The sequence below is a fragment of the Cyrtonyx montezumae genome, unplaced genomic scaffold, assembly GCF_038088225.1.
Source record: "Cyrtonyx montezumae isolate F1298 unplaced genomic scaffold, pur_monq_1.0 scaffold_0, whole genome shotgun sequence".
Classification (NCBI taxonomy): Eukaryota; Metazoa; Chordata; class Aves; order Galliformes; family Odontophoridae; genus Cyrtonyx; species Cyrtonyx montezumae.
Window position 1 is genome coordinate 13,114,179 of NW_027071824.1, and position 21,697 is coordinate 13,135,875.

General features: G+C 41.9%; 1 protein-coding gene across 2 annotated transcripts in view; it reads left to right on the plus strand.

Annotated features, from left to right (window-relative positions):
- The window catches only part of EPAS1 (endothelial PAS domain protein 1), a 77,919-nt gene that overhangs the window by 50,139 nt on the left and 6,083 nt on the right, over nt 1–21,697 (plus strand). For both annotated transcript variants that reach the window (XM_065754813.1, XM_065754806.1), the window contains exons 3-11: nt 3,855–4,006; nt 4,433–4,517; nt 5,006–5,124; nt 5,267–5,469; nt 14,114–14,220; nt 18,959–19,106; nt 19,864–20,072; nt 20,398–20,597; nt 21,558–21,668. In XM_065754813.1, the coding sequence (XP_065610885.1) occupies nt 3,855–4,006; nt 4,433–4,517; nt 5,006–5,124; nt 5,267–5,469; nt 14,114–14,220; nt 18,959–19,106; nt 19,864–20,072; nt 20,398–20,597; nt 21,558–21,668 (1,334 nt within the window). The remainder of the gene's footprint in view (nt 1–3,854; nt 4,007–4,432; nt 4,518–5,005; nt 5,125–5,266; nt 5,470–14,113; nt 14,221–18,958; nt 19,107–19,863; nt 20,073–20,397; nt 20,598–21,557; nt 21,669–21,697) is intronic.

Consider the following 21,697-nt stretch of genomic DNA (forward strand, 5'->3'; position numbering starts at 1 on the left):
TACAAACTGAGAAATAGACTTCAAAAATGTCACATCAAAAATTGATGCAGACTGAAGTACTGCCTCGAAGCAACGTGAACGCACTGTGTTGGGACTGGGAACACCGTTGCTGTGTTCCTGGGTGTGCTGTATCTGCCCCAGGGATATCACTTCACTTCCCTGTGGCTCTCTGACTTATTTCAAGATCTCCCCGTCTCAACCAGGCTTGGATTCTCCCTCCCTTATAGGTTTCCTTATAGTGTATGAGAACAATCTTGGCCGGGGTCCATAAATGGAACTATAACATGAACAGTTATATTACAATAACTCATTCTACTGAACGTGCTATTAATTTATAGCTAACCTGGAATATTTGCAGTCCGCTCTCCCTTCTTCCAAAGTGCCTGAACTGAGATAATCTTGTTATTAGAGGGGAAATGGAAAAAGTCCAGGAAAAAAAGGAGTGCATCCTTATTGCAAAATTAATTTAGCAGATCTTTTAAACAATAATAATGACAGTAAAATTTTCTACCTAAAAAAATCAGGGTAAATTGTATCCACAGTTACCTTTTTGAAGAGCTGGAAAAGGCTGGCAAGTCTGCATGGGCTGCCACTGCCCAGATAGATGGCCTCAGACCTACTGGAATTCTGAGGCTGAAGTTTTGCTCCCTCCTCCTTGTGCAGACCGCCTGCTTTCATTTGGCCCCATCCCTCCATTTGGAGGTGAAGTTCCCTATGCTAGCACTCCAGTCCAACCCCACCATAAATTTACAAAGAAAATTTGAAGTGAAGGGTAACAAGGGTTTCTGGGGTCAGCTCGAAGCAGCAGTGGCTTTATTTGTTATTCTGCTGCAAAATAGATTCGTTCTGAAGAAAGGCAGATTTTTGCAGGTAGGAAGAACTGTAAATGCATCTGATGGATCAGCCTCCTAATGTGTGTATATCCTCTGTGTATTGATAGCCAGCAGTTTTTACAGGAACAAAGGAACAAGCTGTAACATAATAAGTGTTAGCCCCTAGGCTTAGGGATTTTATGTATTAATTATATTAATGTAATTACACTGCCCCTGATACAGGGCCTAGCAGACTGGGGATCCCTGTTTGCACTGCTCAGGGGCTTAGCTCTGCTCACACCCTCTGGGACCACCACAAGGAACCTGGGCAGGGGAAAACATGAGCAGCCCAGGAGCCTCTCCCCGTGCCAAGGTTTTCTCTGAGGAGGTGGCTGAGGATGTCTGTAGGACTGGCAATCATGAGGGGGCACAGCAGCACACACCATTCCCCTCCCTCCTGCCAGCCCACATCACAGATGCCTCCAGCTGGACAAAGGTAGTTTTAACAATATAGTTAAACTCTGATCCAACAAATCCCTGGAACCATGTTCTTTCAGGCTGTCTGTGTCTCTAAGTGCTTTGCTGGACTGAGACCTTAAGGGTTTGAACCTGCAGCCCTGATGTGAATGATCCTATGTCCTCTGTGTGTGTTTGTACAAGTAATATAATTTATATACATGGAAAAGCAAACTTAATCACCTGATAATACAAGTAAAGTGTTTGTCTTTCACTGTTGGAGGCATTTAAGAATACAAATGCTTTGAATAGCCTTCCTGCCTTTGAATGGTGATGTTTTGTTAATGCAAACTTAATGAGCTGGAAAAAAAAATGGAAAGGAGGGTCTGGGGTTAGAGCTGAAAAGTCATTTTTTTTCTCTGAACCCACACTTGGCTGATTGTCTTGGGCTCTAGCCATGATCCTTGCTGAATAAACCATTTGTTTGCATCCGGAAAAGTTAAAAAAGACCCTTGACATTCTTTACACAGCAGAAACAAGCTTGGGAGCAGATGGTCACTTAGCGTTTTTTTTCCCCACCTAAATGTCATTATGGTCAAAGTGCATACTATTCAAATATATTATTGTGTATTTTCTGTATTTTAATCACTGGCCCTGATGTCATTTCCTGAAGCCAGTCGCTTTGTACTGGGGAAGAATTGGCCCCGGTAGTTGAATGTGCAGTGCAGGGACACGAAGCGATGCACCGCCAGCCTGCGCTGCCCGTCCCCACTGTCTGCTCTTCCCTGCTACCAAACAGCCATGCTGAGAAGCAAAGGTCGGTACATGGAGTGCTCCCGAGGGCTCTGGGGCTGGGCCAGCTCCTCCTGTGCTCGCAGGATGGGTGATGGGCAGCTGCCAGAGAGGTGCAGAAGCAGCAGTTGGTGTCAGTTTTGTCACCACTGCTCTGTTCCAACCAGGGGCTGCGTGCCACAAGAGCTCACCCCTCTGTGCTTGTTCCTGGTCTAGACTTTGGCATTAGTGGTGCAGTTGCAGGAGGTGCGTCGATCAAATTCATCCTTCAATTGTAGCTTAAAAGTAAGAACTTTTGTCTCAGCTTCTTCCCTATTGGGGAAGGAAAAAATAAAAGCAGCAACCAAAAAAGTCACTTCCAATAATGTACTTTGCAAAGCAACACTCCATTTCTGCTTCTAGACTTCTCTTGAAATGGACATTTCCACAAGAAGAAAAGATGAATGCTCTGTTTCAGGGTGGGGAAGAAAAACACAAAAATGAAGTACTTTTCTCAAGTGTGCTAACAAACAAAATCCCTGTGCTGAAATTGGAGCATTTCACCAACAAAGCAAAACAACTACAGACTGCTTTGGGTCTCCCTGTTCTTGCAAAGCAGGCGCATACAGTGGGGTCGGAGCCTCTGGCCAGCACAACCTGGTGGGCTCAGCCTGAGCCCTTCCTACAAAGACGTTTTTCAGTACCAGTCATGTACAAATCATCTCCTGCAGGCCGAACCGGTGTGAGAGCTGAGAAGAGAAGGTGAGAGTGCTGTATGGCCAGCTGGGTGACTGATTTCAACCTGTGAAAGCAGAGGAGGTGTTAGGAAGAGCAGTGTCTGCCCTCCCCTCCTGCAGCCATGCCTACCTATGGCCTCCCATCTCAGGAGGTGGAGCACATATGCTGAGGGCATAACAGTGCCATCTCTACAGCCAAGCAACAAACAAACTACAACAAAAAACAACAGGAAAGTGACTAATGAAAATAACAACTCAAAACAAAGCAAGGATGTCCTCAATTTTCCAGCAAGGCCTTAGACTTTAGCACAGTAGTAGCACTCTTCCCCAGAAATAGTAAGATGCATTGAACTTGTGAACGCTTTGTAGGCAGATTAGGGCACCTAAAGCTTTTCCCCTCGTGGGTCAGGAGGTGCACAGATGGGTAATAGCACATGTTGAAGCCAAATGGGTTTCTGACTCACGCAGCAGTAGAGGCAGGTATTGGTGGGACAGATCTGGGTTTTGTACAGGAATTTTGAGAGTTGTTAGATGAGAGGTACCCCTGACAGGACTTCAAGGGACTTTTTCTACTTTTTCTTCTACAGGTGGTGTTAACATATAACTCCTTTCTAAGTGGGGAGGTATAGGAAATGCTTCATGGGAAGAATATTTGAACTCCTTAGAAAAGCTGACCTGATGCAAATGTTTCTTGTTAACATCATCCTCTTGCCTCCTGTAAGATTTGCCCTGTACTTAGCACCTGTTGGATGATGTGAAGGCAATGTGTGGCCAAAAGGATGTGAACCCAGAATCTGCACTTCGTGTCTGAGTATTGGTGGTCTTATGCAATAGGAACACGTTCATCAGGGAATCTGTTGTGTTCATTAAAAGGTTTAGCAAAATATGTGCTGCCTTTCCATAGGGAGATGGTTTTCTCCTCAAAAAAAAGGGAGAAAGGAAAGGCTTCACCAGAAGGGATTTATGGAAAGGAAATTCGAAGAGCAGAAAAATATTTTGTTGCCTCGTAATTGGATGAAGTTGCTGAAAAAGGCTGGCTGAAGATTTTAGATGCTTTTTTTCCCCCTTTTTTTCTCAGTATGTGCTGACAATGAGAATGAACTAGAGGCAGACCAGCAGATGGACAACTTGTACCTGAAAGCTTTGGAGGGATTTATTGCCGTGGTGACACAGGATGGAGACATGATCTTTTTGTCAGAGAATGTCAACAAATACATGGGTCTCACCCAGGTAACTTGTTCCCTCACGCTTTCCTGTCTTTGTAATACAATTCCTAGAAACTAGACGTGGGCCTAAATGCAGAAAAACAAGTATGTGTTTCAGCAAGAAAAAAAAAAGGTAGAAATGGAACGTCTCTTTTGTCAGACCGGTGCCCTGAACACCATACAGTGCTGCTTCTGCTGTTGTTTTCTCCCTCTGTTTCTGTCAAAGTTATAGTGTCGTTAGATACTGGAAACAAACCAAAGCTGCTCTTAGTGTGTTTAATTACAGCGACCATTTTCTTTTAAACAAATGGTATTTAAAAGGTTATAAATGAGTGACTGAAATCCTTACCAAGATGACTCCCCAAAAAATTGTCTCCTGATCCATTTGATTCACATTATTTTCTGTGCAAGTTGCTTTTACTTAGGTAACGATCATTTTTGTTTCTGTCAGGTGGAATTAACTGGACACAGCATTTTTGACTTCACTCATCCCTGTGATCATGAAGAAATTAGAGAGAATCTGAGTCTGAAAAATGGTAATACTGAAATATAAGAGTTTGCTTTTTAAGTAACCAAATGAAGTATGGAAATAATTGGCTGATAGTAGAGATCTGTTAATCACAGTAAAGAGAATTTTTGTTCCTTGGGCAATCATCAGCTGTTATTCAATACTTTGCAAATTTGTTTTGTTTTGCCAATTACCGCATTTGTATGATAGACCTCGGAGCTGTTTGTTCAGTGTTTTCCTTTCATCAAGTTAAAACAGGTGTAATGTTTTCTCTTATAACTATTTGCAAAGGGTCATGTGCTGCTAGCTAAAACATATGTTTTAATGCAAAAAGTCTCACTGAAGTTTTACTTGATTTTTATGACCTCCGAACTGCTTTTCAATGGTCCATGCAACTTTGATGGTTTCTGCAGCTATATTACCTGAGAGTTAGTCTATTATTTCTATTGCATCATTTGTGCTTATAAATAGGAGAAAGCAAGAAGCAAAAACTGAGAAAGCCATTTTCCTTTGCAGGCCCAGGCTTCGGAAAGAAAAACAAGGAGATGTCAACTGAGCGTGACTTCTTCATGAGGATGAAATGCACCGTTACCAACAGAGGCAGAACTGTTAACCTCAAATCTGCCACGTGGAAGGTACCATTTTAGCTGTAATAAGTGTTGACTTTGTTGGGGGGTTTTTTTGTTTGATTGTTTTATTTTTACTATTTAAAAAGACCTTCTGGATTGTAGAGAATGTGTTCTGAGTCTATTTTTCATTCACAAATCGTTATTTCAGGTTTTGCACTGCACTGGACAAGTTAAGGTGTATAACACTTGCCCTCCTCATACTTTGTGTGGGTATAAAGAGCCACTTCTCACCTGCCTTATAATAATGTGTGAGCCTATTCAGCATCCTTCAAACATTGATATCCCTCTGGACAGCAAGACCTTCATGAGTCGCCATAGCATGGACATGAAATTCACCTACTGTGATGACAGGTAAATTCAACTGATTTCTTCTTTTCATGGATGTTTCCATTTTATCTAAAAAAAAAAAAAAAAAAAAAAAAACAGTCAGTCCCTTCAAACTGCCCTCCTGTGCAGACCTGATAAGCAAAACTAAAAGAAAGTACGATCTGTTACCAAGGCAACTATTCAGTATCACAGAATCACAGAATTGTAGGGGTTGGAAGGGACCACTAGAGATCATAGAGTCCAGCCCCCTGCCAAAGCAACTCCCTAGACCAGATTGCACAGGTAGCTGTCTAGCTCACTTATCTGTCTCAAATCTTAATTTAGACAGAACAGTACTCTGCCGTATTTCTTCCCCTTCCAAGTGAGAAATTCAACTTTGCTGGCGAAAGATGAGACAACTAAGAGCCATAAACATTCGCTTCTTGAGTCTTAAACTGAAAAGTACAGAGAGTTTCTGTTATGTTTTTAGAGGAACATGCCTTGTGGACCTTAGTCAAGGACTGTCTAACAGTTGTTTTGGCCCTGGGTGCTATTATCAGTTGATGGAGAAGTAGTTTATGCTCTGGACTAACTAAGAATTGCTGAGACACCCAGAGCTTTGGAAGGAGCAGCACTGAGCTCTGCTCTCTAATGACAGTGACAGGGCTCCAGGGAATGGCATGGAGCTGCAAGAGGGGAGAGTCAGGGGTGGGATGGTTAGTAACAGGCTCTTCACCAAAGGGCAATGGGCATGCACAGGCTGCCCAGGGCAGTGGGAATGGCCTCATTGTACAGCACTCTCAGACACGGGGTTTGGATGTTGGGTGGTGCGTTGTGGAACCAAGAGGTGGAGTCGATGATCCCTGAATTCAGTTTGAAGTTTTCTGGTGGCTTTGCCTGACACCCCTGTCATTCAGAGATTTTTGCTGCTGCTGAGATTTGTAGGGGTGTCAGTGGAATTATACATGTGCTTGAATCTTGTTTAGAAACTCACAGGGTTGAGCTCTTGTTTATTTTCTTGATCTTTTGAAGGTTTTTTAAAAGTTGTTCTAAGCGAGATTATTGCTTTAAATAGCATGATGTGGCAGCCATAAAAACCAACTGGTTAAGCAGCTATGGATGAAAGCAAGGTTATGAGTGTGAAACTCGTGACCGACCTTACTCTGACCTCTCTTAGAATTTAGCAGCAAGTCTGTTGTAGTTAGAAATGTGCCGTGCTCTAACTACAATAAAATGCACTTTTTTTTCTTTGGGACTTTCAGGATGAGAATATTGAGATGTCAGTAGGATTTTGCTATTGGGGAAAAGTCGAACAAGACAGTAGTGATTCATTTTAAAAAGTGGCATACCCCAGAATAACTGGATGCCATGAACTTACTCAGTGGTTGGCTACAAGAGACTAACAGAAGATTTTGCTGTATTGCATCATTCTCCTATCCCTACCAGACTTGATGCTTGAGCAGTTGTAAGTGCAAATTTGAGGGACGGATACTTTCCTATTGTTGATATATATGATTGTTTCAAAGATTACGTCCTGGCTTTGACTTGCAAGGAGGTAATGTACGGTTTCATACAGCAGTGAAATGCAGCAGCTTCCTTTGGATTACATAACTTGTAAGGAATTTTAGAGTTTTTAAAATGAAACGACTAAACTGCGCATCTTTTGCTGAATAGTTTAGTTGGGAGCTTTCATTCATGTTTTACTGAAATAATGATGAAGCCATAAGAAGTGAGCCAGGCCAGAGAAGGAAACAAACCTCACACACCTTTCAGGTTCTTCCCAGCCAGTCCTTGTGCCTCTCTTCCCTCCCAGAGGGGTGTTGGTCTCTCTCCAACAGGAGGCACATCAGTAGACACATAAACATGCAAAAGACTTGGCTGTTCTTATCAAATACAGTGCTTCTAGATGAGTGGATTTAAAGGAACAGCTTATGCTAGGAATGTAAATCCAGGCTGAGGAGCGAGGGAGGAAAAGCAGCATGTGCCAGTAGGATGCCGAAGCCCTGCTCAGTGCTCTCAGCCTTTCTGCAGCAGCGTGACAGGGCTGACACGATCATTTCACCTCAAATGATGGTGTTCTGAGCTCAGGGCTGATATCCTGGCAGCAGCGTGCCTCCTCACGCCATCTGAGGACTTTCTTTGCAGTTCACATGGTATGAAGAGGTCCACCCTCTAGACTTCTTCCACAGGGTGTTTTTATTTTAGCATTTAGTTCAACAAACTGTAGGATTTCTGGGGTCGTATCGTAATGAATGGCTGCTGTGCTCAACATTAATTACGGAAGCATTGCCTGCAGTGTGAAGCTCAAATACACACAAAAGATAACTGCTTGCAACTGAAATGTGTCTGTGCAGAAATGAGGGTGGTGTCTGTCATCTCCTTAGGAAAGCTCGTTGTCTGTGTGTGTGACAAACGAATACCCTGATTACCTTTCAGCAGTTAGTAACAAAAATTAGGTGGCTGGTATAAAGCCCCTTGATTCTTTAGGGTTTTCCTCAAGAGATACAGGGACAGGTTAGCCATGCAGTGTGTAAGACTGGTTTTCCCTCATCTAAAATGTCTGAGATGGTAGCTTATGTATTTTACCTTCCAAAAATAAAGTGTGTATATATGTGGGTCCATTACTTCCTGTGGCTAGGTGGGAGGGATTTGTACCCTTAAAACAGTTTTAGCAAGGTGATGAACCCATAAGGAAAGGGGTTTTCCAGTCCTAAAATATTAAAAATTGGTCGATAATTCAAATTCTTGTTTTGCTAAGTGCCTGCTCCAGCCATTCCTGGAGAGTGTTTTACAAACATTCCCTTGCTCCACTTCTCTTGGCTAAGTGGTTTACAGGAAGGATTATTTTAGCTGTAATTCGGAAATGCTGATCAGTGGCACAATTCAGTAATCCAAGTGAGGACTTAGTTCAGCTGCACAAGGCTCCATGTCAGCGACAGTCTCCAGTGAGGATGTTGTAGTCAGGAAGGAGCAAGTCTTTGGATGAAAGAAATTCTGTTACTTCAGTGGCGGAGCTGATGCTCAGCATACCTTCCTGTGCACGGCCACTGGGACAGCGGGTAGACAGAAATGACTGCATTATGTTTCTGCAGTTAAAAAAAATCCCCAGAACAAAGATGAAAACTGTATCTGTACTTGATAGGAAGTGCCAAAATTACCTCAGGTGCCCATAGGTACTGAGGAAGCGAATACATCTTGAGGGGGACCAGGGCTTTGAAAGCACAGCGGGTGATGTGACGTTGTAGATTATGTTGGCTTTCTGCCTTCACCCCTGCAATCTCTGTGGGGTGCTGTGGAGTACAGGGGGAAGCACTCTTTGCCTCCCATGGCTGGCATGTCTGAGAGAAGAGTAAGGGAGAAAATCTGTCCTGTATGGTGAGAGAGGACTGGGTGTGCAGGTAGCCGTTCTGGAGGCTGTCGCGAACCCGTTCCCTGGCACCGATACACTGGAAAGCATGTGTTGTGCATTACTGTGAAGGCATTCCTGCTTTGGGGAATTGTGTGTTTCTGGTTACAAGAAACCCAATTAGCTACACTCTTTTTGCTTTTTCTTCGTTGGGGCTTTGTAATGGAAGAATTGAAGAATAAAAGGGAGTGATGGCGGATGCACGGTGATTCAAAATAGGGCTGTGCAGGACGATGCAATTCCAGTAGTGTTGGTCCCAGTCGGGCTCCTTCTAACTTGAGTGTACATGTGGCCTCCACTCTGCGCCCAACTGGGGGATGCTGGATTGTGTTGTGCTTCCAGTTAGCTCTGTGCAAAGCAGAAATATGCGAGCACGGGTCTTGACGAGAGGTTTTAAGTTGCTTTGCCATTTGACCTATATTTGGAGAATATTTTCCAATTGGGTGAGAAAGCAAATAAAGCATGTGAAAGGACGTCCTGTCCCTCCTGCATCCCCGCCAGGGGGAAGGCGGCAGGGAGAGGAGCATGGTGGCAGCTGAAGCCAGAGCTCTGTGTTGGGCAAAACTGGCTCTTGCTTTTTTTTATATTTTTTTATTTTTTCCTGAAATACAGCGTAGAACAGGAGTAACAACTTTGTTAATAAATAAACTTTGTTTTAGATAGATTAGGGGTGGAGGAGAGACAGAGTGCACTCCTGCAGTTCTCAGTGTACCCATATTGATTGTTTGCTTGGCAGGGCAGATACACCCCACAGGACAGCTCTGCCCTTGAGGAGAGGGCCAGGGTCCCAGCTCTGTGCGTTTGGTTGGCGTGGGTTAGAGTGGGAGATGCCACGAGCACTTCACTGTGTCTCACTGCCTTCAGTGACAGCACCATCTGGGGCCACCTTACCACAGGGAAGGCTGGTGCCCAGCGGAGTGCCACACCACTTGCCCAGCTTTACCCTGGAGGCTGTGGCTGTCTGGGCTCATTCTCATTCTCTTTGGGCTGCATCTCATTCAGCTTTAAGTATAACTGTGTTTGTTTGTTTGTTATTTCCCAGCAAGACCAATTTAACTTCAATAACTTGGTAACAGTTTGAATACAGAAAGGCTTTGTTAAGGGATCCACACCCTCACACACACAGAGTCCACACAAGGGCTGACGAATACACACCCAGCTATTTTCTCTGAGCAGTAAACATTACAGTAGGGCTGCACAAAGAGCCTGGCTTCCCGGTCCTGTTAGCTCTCCCTATTCTATTTTAACTCAAGTAATGTTATTATACAATAAAAGGCTTTGTGCTCCTGCAAACAGACAGAAAAGCACCAAAGCCCAATTAAAAACCAGTAAATAACTAAAAACACCTGAAATAGCTCATCTCTTAAGAGGTGTGGCCTTTGGACAGTGAGCTTTGTTTGTGTTTGTCTGTCTGTGTCTCAAAATGAATAGGAAGGCCAAAGTCGTACCTATCCAGGTATAGGATTCAGACCTGTTGTTTTCCTTAACACAAACGTTTTCCCTTCTACCCCAAGAGACGGCTGCATGAAGATAAACTGAAATAGTGCTCAAAGAGCAATTAAACAGTGCTAGCTGGCGCAGACCCGCCCTGGAGGGCTGCTGTCCATCTCTTTATATGTTCTCTGAGATTTTGACTTCGCTGCGTTATGGTGACAAGTTTAGCTCAGAAAACTGAAGTGCCACTTAGTCAAAATTAGGATGACCCTGAAGCTCTTGTGCTCTACAGAAGGCTGCTTAGCAGAGCACAAACAGCCTCTCAGCCCACCTGTCCCCTTCAACAAAGATCAGTACTCTTCTAATGAGCTCCAATTCAGCTTTTACGGACACAAAGAAAACACAAAGCCTGACATGGCAGGAAAGCCATCCAAAATGACTCTACAGTTCTTTTTCCAGTTTTGTCATTCCACAACTTGCCCAAAAAGCAATTCTCCATCTAGTGCCTAAGTTAAGTTAAAGGTAGAGGTTTTGTTCTCTGGAGTCGGGTTTTGTAAATGACCCATTTGTCCCATAGAATAAATTTCTGTATAAGTTTCTGTGACTTTTTTACTTTGATACTCCTCATAGCCCTGTGTAGGCTTTTTGCTTTGCACTCACTCCTCTGCATGTTTGACTGACATCTCATGTTGCTGAGACTCAGCGTGCACAATCTGAAGGCCGCACTACAATGGCCAAACTCAACGCAGTGCTCTAGCAGTGTCACTCCAGAGGCTGTCACAGCCCTTGCTGTTTTTCAGCCTTGGTGCTGCATGGGCAGACTTCTTCCGCAAATATATTGGGGAAGCACAGGACCATGTGATGGCCACTGGAAGATGCTGGCCCCAGCATCCATGAGCATTGAAGCTTACTGGAGTCAGCAGCATCAGAGGAGGAGGAAAGGAGCGTGCGACCTACCAGCTCTCGCACCAGAAAGCGCAGGTGTTAGCAGTTCTTGGAGGGAGGATACCTGTCATAAAAGAGCAATACTTTAAAGTGTATCTAGGGAACATTACCAGCCAACTCTCTAGTGTTTGGGACTGGGAGAAAGACATAGTTCTGAAAACATCATTTTACTCCCAGGAGTGTTTAAAGAGAAATGTAACGAAGCTGAGTGATGGTAACAGAATAATAGGTCAGTTAGCAAGGGCACTGAGGCTGGTTAGACAATTTATTTTTTTTAAGTAACTTCTTAAAAATAATTCCTCGTGACTGGTGTTTCCCTGTTCCCTGGTCTGGGTTTAGTTTGATCAGTCATGTCAGGTTTGTGAGTATCTTTTTGTATACTTTTTGGTTGGTTGGTTGGTCGTAGTAAAACCCTACATACTGCTTGCTAACTTGAATCCAAGACAAAATTTGATCTAATCAAACTTGACATTATCACAGCGGGATCATACCACAGGTCTTCCTGTGCCATGGAATGAGAAGGGCAGTTTTATAGTGAGGACACGTACTTGTTAGGAGCCGGTTGGTAAGGAGTAATTTGAGAGGGGAATTACAGGATTGGAGTAGGCAGTGTTGGCATAGAGACTGCAATTCATATACGACAAGAGTTAAAGAGTCCCTTCCCTTGCTGTCATGCATTTGTTTTGCTTGCTATCTCAGTCCCATTGTTGACATTCACTACAGCTGGTTTTGGATTTGCATTGGTGCTTCTGGGTGCTTGATGCTTCTTTTATTTCATTACTTATATTTCCTTTTCCTTCTTTGCATGCAATCCCTACGTGCTTTTGAGCTCCCAGCGAGTGGATTAAGATTAAATCCTGAACTTCCTGATTTTAAAACATCTTCCCCTCGTGCTGAGCTCCAAACTCCTCTGTTAGCTTTACAGCACTGTGCCATTGTTTAACCAAAGGTCATAGTTTCAGTTTTTAAAGGCTGCATATTTACATTGTTCCTGGAAAAAACCTCTGGCTGCTTGCTCCAGTAGTTCTACATGACTGTAAGCAGAAAATGTACTTTGGGAGCCTTTATTTAATTAGGGGCTCCTTCTGTATTCAGTGTGTTCTCCCAACATTTTAGCTCTTCTGACCCACTCATTATGAGGCCTCTCACTTTTATTAAAAAGAAAAAGCATTTGTGGTTTCAGAGAAAAGTTAAGATTAGGCTGTGTCACAATTTAAAAGATCAGCAAGTTGCCAGTGAAGAATGATTCAAGAATTCCCCTTTGCTGGCGTAGCTCTAAGCATAAACAATGCTGTAAACATAAACAGAAGTCCAAGTTGTCTGGGGCAGTCCAGTAAAGTCAGCAACTGTCTTTGCTTAGCTGAACCTTTACGAGCTCAGGTTCATTCCACAGAGATGAGGATGGAGAGCAGTTTTCAGCATGACAAACCAAGGTGTCCCGGGGGTACGAGCTCCTGTGGAGGTGAGGGAAAAGCTGACTCAACACCTTGGCCTTCAAACTGTACACAAAATAGCTACATCTGATTCATCTTCCTCGCTCGAGGGGGATCTAGATGACTGCCGTGCTCTTGTTCTGTTTGTGTTACAGTATTTACATGTCTGTCTTGTAAAGACACGCTTCTGTCTGGAGGGCTGGGCCACGGCTGTCCTTCCAAGCAGTACATAAAAGTGGAGATGTGCATCTTGGAAGGAGCAGTGCGGTAATGCCACTAATCAAATGTGGTGGCAGATAAATCCTTACCGGGGGAGTTCAGTTATGAGGCATAAAGCTTGGGCATTGCCATTCGTGGCAGGTATGTGCTGCAAGATGTGACCATCTCTTTCCAGACTTCCTGGCTTGTTAAGGTTTATGACAGCCAAGCAGTTGATTTGTAGTTGTTTTGGTACTGCTCTGTGCAGCACTGTGTGTGATTATTGCAGTTTCAGAGCTAGGAAAAGGCATCCAAGAGTGTCACTGCTGACTTGAACAACAGTAATGCTTCCATGTTTTTCCAGGACATGTAATATTTTTGATTTTTGGATGCGTATATATGATCTTTTAAATTGCTATTGTTCTACTAACTGTATTTTCTGTTGATGCGTGTGTGACAGTTTTAATTCAAATTTAATTTCGGAGAAAAAGAAAAAAGAACTCTCTTCCTCCACCCCCTCATTAGAGAAATTCTTCTACACAGTTTGCTGACCTATTTTCATATACTCAGGAACTTGTGACAAACCATGCCTTGCCCCTGAGTACTCAGAAAAACTCTGAAAAAGTCTGGTTTTTCTTTTTTTTTCAGATCATAGCTTTCTTTGTGTGAAATCCTACTTAGCTTGTGGATTAGTCACCCAAATAACCTAATCCACATGGTGAAGTTCTCATATAATTGAGAAACACTAAGTAAGAGAGCTGATTTTTTTTCTTTTTACTGCCCTCAATTACTCACCTTGCTTTTTTTTTTTTTAATGTAATGCCAGAAGTAGCAAATTAACACTTTTATATAAAAGCTTTTACAATATGTATATACTTTCAAACCTGGTCAAACCATTCTTCCCTTGCCTTATGTGCATTTATTTTCGAATGACGGTAGCAGGAGTTTCTATGGCTTGAGAATTCTGTCAGCAACAATTTCCCTGTTGTGAGCTTCTGTAGGAGATACTGTGCAACAGGCCTGGGAAAATTTGCAACATGTGTAATGATTACCCCAGGATTTTTTATTAGAGTACTAGTAAAAGTCAGTCTATTCTTAACATGGAAATATTTAGGAAGATGGCTGGAAATCCTCTACAGCTTCTAACGTGGAGGGAAGTTCGGAGTTTCTCATGCTGTGGTTTTAATCCTTTTAATTCAAGGGCAAGAACTGAGTGCTGTGATGTCCTGTCAGGTGACGTGACTTTTAAATATTTGGCTTTTCTTTAACGTAGAATCACGGAATTGATTGGATACCACCCAGAGGAGTTGCTGGGTCGTTCAGCGTATGAGTTCTACCATGCCTTGGACTCAGAGAACATGACCAAAAGTCATCAGAACTGTAAGTGGCATTCTTAGTTTTCTTCACAGTTAGCAAATAAAGAACCACAACTAGTAGATACCTCAATAAGTAGTTGAAAATATAAGCGTACCTTGTGTGTGGGGATGGGTATTTATGGGCGTGTATTCTCAGAAGAAAAGAAGACGTTCTTTATTTGTAAGAAAGTGTGCATGTTACCGTGTTTGTCTTCCTGAGAACTCCTGCTGCTCTTTCCACATGGTTTGATATTTACCATAATTAAAACTAAATTTGGATCATAGCTAGAGGAGGATCTTTCTTTCAGGAGTAATGCATAGATCAGCTGGAAATTTGAAGAGCTGAGTTAGGCAGTGTTAGCTTGGTGAGACGTGTTTACTGGTTTATCTTTCTGGTGTGCTGTTGGGCTCAGCAACAACGATGGCTGTAAAGGGTAGTAGGAAGAGCTTAGTACAGCATATTGCTGAATGTATTACCAAAAAATCCTTCTCTTCACCCAAAAAAGACTTTCTAGAAGGGCTGTTCATTGTACAGATAATATATACTGCCAGAAACAGCTTCTTGTAACTGTCTGACTATAAGGAGAAAAGGGAGTATAATACATGTTGTTAGCTGCAATGGCAAGGGCTCGGAACAGCTTTGAGTTCAATGCTGTTTGAAAGAATGTTTGGCAGTGATTAAAGTTGTGTGCTGTGTAACAGTGTTGGTATGAATCATCCCGTTTCCAGAGCTGCTGAAAAAAAATAATCACCCCATACTTACAGAGAGGTCTCTGGGAATATACTTGTTTAAACTGTTTCTTTGGAAATGTGTTCATGCTTTTAACAGTGAAAAAGAGTGATACTTACAAATAGGATGTGCATAGCCCATGCTGGGCTAAGAGTAATCCTGTGAGGAAATCAGTGACTGTGTTTTACAGTTGGTTTTGAGTTGTTGAGTTACATTTCTAGGAATGGGACAGTGCTAGAGGGAATAAAATGAGAATTGGCAAATGCTTTGGTGGCTGAAGAGAGCCCATGTTGTTTTCCCTGTCTAATTAATTAGACAGGACCATTGAATCAAGACAAGTCAGTGTAAGAATTTCTGGAGAGCTTCTACTAATAATCTTGACCAGATACTGACGGTGGCTTCTCCTCAGTGTAGCAATTGGAATCATCTCATGAAGGGCTTAAGTTGGTGTCTAGATGCCCTTCGTGCCTACTAAAAGGTCTGTGCTCTACACAGACTTGTGCTGTTGGACACAAGGACTGGTCAAGATGCTGAATGAAGTCAAACATGAGAGAGGGGGTGAGGTATACTAGCAAATGTGCTGAAAGCTCTGTGCACTACATAGGAAATATTTAGGATTAAGCTCATCCTAGCATATATGGTACTGTACATGATCAGCATGAACAATCTCTACTGTTGAAAGCACCGGACAGCATTCCGTGCTACGATTAACATACAGTTACCCACAACGGAATTGTCAGTCAGACTTCTTAGCAACTCAGAGGATGGAAATCCCTAGCTTTCTGAGAGTGTGCCATTATTACTGAGATGTTGTCTAATGTGAGGGGTTACCAAGCAAGCACGTAGCTTATACAGAACTTAACCGTTTCTTCCTGGCTGTGTTCATTTATATGTGGAAATATCCACCTCATAGCTTATATAAAGAGATATAAATCAGAATGCAGAACTAAACACAGCATTCATGATCAGTGCCCTTGTATGTATCAAACAGTATTTTTTATTAGAAATATACAACAGCGTAATCATCAATTCTGACACTTAAGTTTTGTACAGATGTATAGGAAGTAGAAGGAGAGTGAAGCTTAGACCATAGAATGGCTTAGGTTGGAAGGAACTTAAAGATCATCCAGTTCCCACCCCCTGCTTTGGGCAAGGGCCTCCTTAAACCTCATTAAATTCTCATGTGCCCACTTTTTGAGCCTGTTCAGGTCCCTTTGGGTGGCATCCCTCCCTTCTGTTGTATCAACCACACCACTCAGTTTGGTGTCATCAGCAAACTTGCTGAGGGTACACTCAATCCCACTGTCTATGTCACTGATCAAGAACATCTGTCCTAAGACACACCCCTCTGAGCCACCACTCATGACCAGCTTCCACCTGAAAAAGAGGTGTTGACAACAACCCTCTGGCTGTGACCATCCAACCAAGTCTTTATCCATCAAATAGTCCAGCCTTCAAATCCATATCTCTCCAGTTCTGAGATAAGGATGCGACACGGGACTGTGTCAAAGGTCTTGCACAAGTCCATTAAAGAGCAAGAGAGAAAGAAACCTCAGATTAGTCTACTAGATAGAAGCAGACCTCCTTCTCTTTTCTTCCCTTAAATTTAGTGGTAAATCATGTTTGCTGCGGTTCTACTGTACTGCAGATTTTTCATTGCCAAAGTTTGTCAGTAACAACCTTGCATTCATGCAAGGCACAATAGAACTTGTGTTCTTAAGTATAGTTGCATATACAATATGGAAGTCTTAATTAGTCATCATCAGTAGAAGATTAGAAAGCGGCAGTAGTTAGCATACCCTGTTTTTCACACATTATGCAAACAGGATGGAAATCTGTTTTATTGCATAAATCTGCACAAATGATTGACTGTAGAGCTACATTTCTCAATTCAGTGATTAATGGTCTATAATCACTTCCATTTAGGGTTTGGTCTTCTTGCCATTAAAAACAAGGAGAATTTCGCTCTTGACTTTAGTGGGAAACTGAATGTCACTGTCTGTGACACGTTACTTGGTAATACAACTGGAATACAGCTCCCCCTTTGTATTCCCCAAAATAAGGTATATAGTGTGAACGTATTTAGTTGAGATGTTACTAATTCTTTAAAGATACAGGCACGCTTGTTTACATCTATATAAAAATGTATATTTTAAAAGGAAGGAAAATAATAGTTCACTCTGAATCCAGACCTTAAATGCAGTGTTGATAACATGTCAGCAGTCACAAGTGTATTAGTAATTTATGAGATTACCCCAAGGAGTGATTCTGCTGTACCTTATTATCAGAACATGACATGCTTTGAATAACAATAATAAAAAAGATTAAAGCAGTAAAAAGCTTCTTTGTAACGTAGCAGGCGCCTACACTGTGACTCTTATTGATGAGCTGATGATTAGGAAGCAGTGTAATTGTGTTTCACAAGCAGAGCAGAACAGTTCAGTCACTAAAACACTTTGAAATGAAAGCCTTTTGATTTTGTTCTGCCAGAAGTATTTAATCAATAAAGGTAATGTTCTACTTTGTCTAAATAAATTAAATGAAGGATGATTAAATATTCCTAGGAAGAAAACAAACAAACAAACTTCAGAGATAGAAGGATAAAACAGAGTAACAATTATCTGTGATACATTTGTTGTGCTTCGCAGGCTTGGATTGTGCGTTTGTATTGTGGTAATGTAGGAGAGACCGACAATAAGCAGTCACTGTTGAGTGGCCACATTCACGAGGAATTATTCTGTACAAAGAATGCAGAATTAAGTTCCAGTCTTACTGAGTCAAACTGCTTTATTTTTAGGGCGTTACTTTGATGGCATATTGTCTTCACACGCAAAAATATTTAGGCTAAAGTGTTCGAATATTGAGTTTGCCAGTTCCTGTTTAGGTACCCTGTGCAACTGTGTCTGCATGCAAATAAATATGTTCTTATTTGTACTGCTAGTGTGCTCCAGCCCTAATTTTTCTGCTACTGATCACTAGGATTTCCTATTTTTTTTATTTTTAATAAATTGCATGACAGTATGTCCTGCTTTTAAGAAAAGTTTACATGAGGCAGAAGTCATGAAAATACATTTCAGATGCCCAGAGCTCTGTGCTGAAATCTCATTCTTTTCAGTTATTACGGAACACCTCTGGGAGCCTTCATCTTTTGAGCACCTGCATGAAACTTTAAACCTGAATTGTGCTATCATCAGTTTATTGCTTGAGAAACACGGGCAAGCTCAAATTAAATATTTGGAGTTAACATTATTTGATTTTTCGCATGAGTCTCAACTCCTTCTCCTTCATTAATTCCAAGCTATTACAGAGAACCAAAACAGTGCAAATAACTACAGAAATAAGATGTCCTCTCTTTCTTAATGTTGATACCTTTTAAAAAGTGATATTATTTCTTCAGCAAAACCAAAATTATGCTGAGGACACTTCATTTATGCTATAGATACCTCCAGCTCCTGACTCTTGGCATAGAAAAGAGATTATGTATGGAATTAAACCATGAGAATTTCTTTATTGTGGGTATTACTTTTAAATCATCTGACCCTTGGGATTATCCACCACCAAAATTAGGGAAACTATTGAATAATTTCCCAAATAAATTTGGGAACCTAAATTGAGGGCAATTCTACTGGAATAGGAACTTTCAAGAAATATGCAGTCAGCAGACTTTACTTTTAGGGCAATTAGAATCTTAGATTCAATTCAAAAAACCCCATGCATTGATCAAAATTCTCAGACAACCTACGTCTGAGTGGAGAGTGTCTTGAGTGGAGAGCTCAGCTTAACAGACTCATTTATATTGAAAACAGCTGTTTTGTTTTTCTAGAAGTTGAGCATTGCTGGCCACCCTGCCCATGGCAGGGGGACTGCACCTAGATGATCCTTAAGATCCCTTCCAACCACCGTTTACAAATGTTTTTAGGGCAGTTTTGTATAATGACAACTCCGGAGCAGATTTATTTAAACAAATGTTACGTATTGTACATTCTTACTTGTGCTGCTACTTTACTTCTATCTCTCTGCTCCCATTTCCTAGTGTGTACAAAAGGTCAGGTAGTGACCGGCCAGTACCGTATGCTTGCCAAGCATGGTGGATACGTGTGGCTGGAAACTCAAGGGACCGTCATTTACAACACGCGCAACCTGCAGCCTCAGTGTATCATCTGTGTCAACTATGTGCTGAGGTAAGTTGTGCAGAGCAGAAAAAAGCACTTCTGAATCTTTGTGTTGGAAAAAAATGTAAGGATGAAAAATATTTTTGAAGGGCCTATTTATGCAGTGCTGCTATGCTGAAATCAGTTTAGTCATGTTTGTTCAATCTTGTTTACTGATGTTAGACATTGATGAAGAATGTGGCGTGCCTGTTCCCATACAAGCTGTTGAATTACACCATAGCCTTTTTCTTCTACAGAGCTACTGCTCTGCTGGTGAAGCGGAACGTAAGGCCTGCACTAAAGATTTTCTTGTGCAACACAACTATTAAATACATTTTATTTTTCTAGTACTGTGACAGAGAGAGAAAATTTGGTAGTAAGTGCACCTTGTGTCTCTAGGAAAAGCCATTTTCCCTCTCAAAAAATGAGAACTGCAGATTAGTTTCTGTCTGGAAAAATTCATTTATTTTTGGTGCTAGACAAGGCCTGAATAAAATACTTATTTGAGTGATAGTCTGGGTCATTGTAGCCCTGACTACATCCCTTTAAAAACCAGAGCAACAAAGCCCCGAGTATTCCCACAGAATCCTGACCACACTTTCTGCGTCATCTGAGATTGTGGTGCTCAGCAACGCTGGAACTGTGCCTTGCCTGGCAAGAGCCTGGCATTCAACTGAGAGAGACCAAAATGCTGTTAGAGCGATCTTTAGAGAGTTGTAACGCTTGTGTGTACCACATATTTTTTCCCTTTAGAGTGCTAAATGCCTGAACTCTTTCTTCTTGCTAGTGAAATTGAGAAGAATGATATTGTCTTTTCTATGGACCAAACGGAATCGCTCTTCAAGCCTCACCTGCTGACGATGAGCAGTGCCTTTGAGAACGGGATCCCAGGGAGGGACAAGAGTGATTTATTGTTTACTAAGCTGAAAGAAGAACCAGAGGAACTTGCACAGCTGGCTCCAACACCTGGAGATGCCATTATTTCCCTGGATTTTGGTTAGTATTTGTGTAAAAAATTTTTGTGCAACAAAGAACCACGTCTTGGCCTATGTTTCGAAACTTAATAGACAGGGTCTGTTTGCTGTGTGTATGAATCAGGAATAACTGTCGTAGGAGCTCATGCGCTCACAACAGTGGAAAATTTCTGTGAATGAGAGCAGAATCAGGCTTTCTTGCTGACTAAACAAGATGAAGTAAGTCTTTGCCAACTTACTTATTGTTATGGCAACTAGGGTCAGGGTTTACTTTTAGTGAATGGCTGTAATTATAACAGGGCACCAGCTAAAAGCATCCATTAATAATGTGCTATTAACATTGTTAGAGCTCCATCCAGGGATACAGAAGTTTGAGGAACCCCCTGCCTATACCAGTGCTGTTTTGACACCAATCAAACAGTGGCCAGTAGAAGTGAAAAGCCATGCTGATCAAGGAGAAACGCTGACAATACCGTCCTTTACAATGCCTCAGATTGCACCTGGCAGCAGTACTCCAAGTGCAAGCAGCAACAGTAGCTGTTCCACGGTAAGAAAAGCTTTAAAAAATGCAAAAATGGTGTTCTCTATGCAAGTCCCATCAGAATGTGAAGATAGCATTTTCACATTAGCCATCCTGTCTCAGTGCTTGTAACAAGCCCAGCATATCTATGTCCCTACTGTACTGTGTGTAGGAAATCCCATACTTTTTGTGTAGGAAAGCACCAATAGCTAAAATGTCAGTGGGAACTATATCTTGCCTCTATATTGCAGTCCCTGTTTTCTTCTGTCTCGCTAATTTATGGTTGTCTATAAACCAGCTAGTAGATGAACTTGCTGCCATCTGACATGGAGTTAGCCTTAAATGAAACTCCAATGTTAAGTAAGTGATCTGGTCATTAGCGAAGTTCCCCTCAGGCCAATCCTCTTTCTGCTTGTTTACTAGAAGCTACAGTCTTTATCAAGAAAGTTTACCCAACTCAGGCTTTTGAGAGTGACTTCACAGAGTTTACAGTTGAAAAAATGGATGAGCTTTCAGAGCACTGCCCTGAAAAGCTAGAGCCACTCTTATCAGAACGTTACTAGATGACTACTGGGCTGGGACTCTACTAGATTTTGGAGATATTCAAGGTCAGGTTGGACCAGGCTCTGAGCAACCTGATCTTGCTGTAGATGTCTATGTTCACTGCGGGTGCGTTGGGCTAGATGGCTTTTAACAGTCCCTTCTAACTCAAAACAAAATGGTGTCCAATTTTAATATAATCACTGAGGTAGTGCAAAGTTTTTTATTTCTTGACAAAATAATTGAATAGTATACATTTCATGTTGCTAGTCTGATGTGCCAGAAAAGATTTAAACTGACAGGACAACAAAGTTGTTGTATTGGTTAAGTTGTTGTATTAGTTAACTCACTATAGCTCTCAATGACACGATGTAAGTGTAGTTAAGTGTGCTGAGCCAGTACTGCAATTGTCTTGGCTGCTTATTGCAAATTATTGTTTCTGTGCAGCCAAACAGTCCAGAGGATTACTATACTTCTGTGGATGATGATCTTAAGATTGAGGTGATTGAAAAACTCTTTGCCATGGACACAGAATCAAAAAGTCAGTGCAGCTCCCAGGTAAGAAGCTAATCTCTCTCCCAGAACCA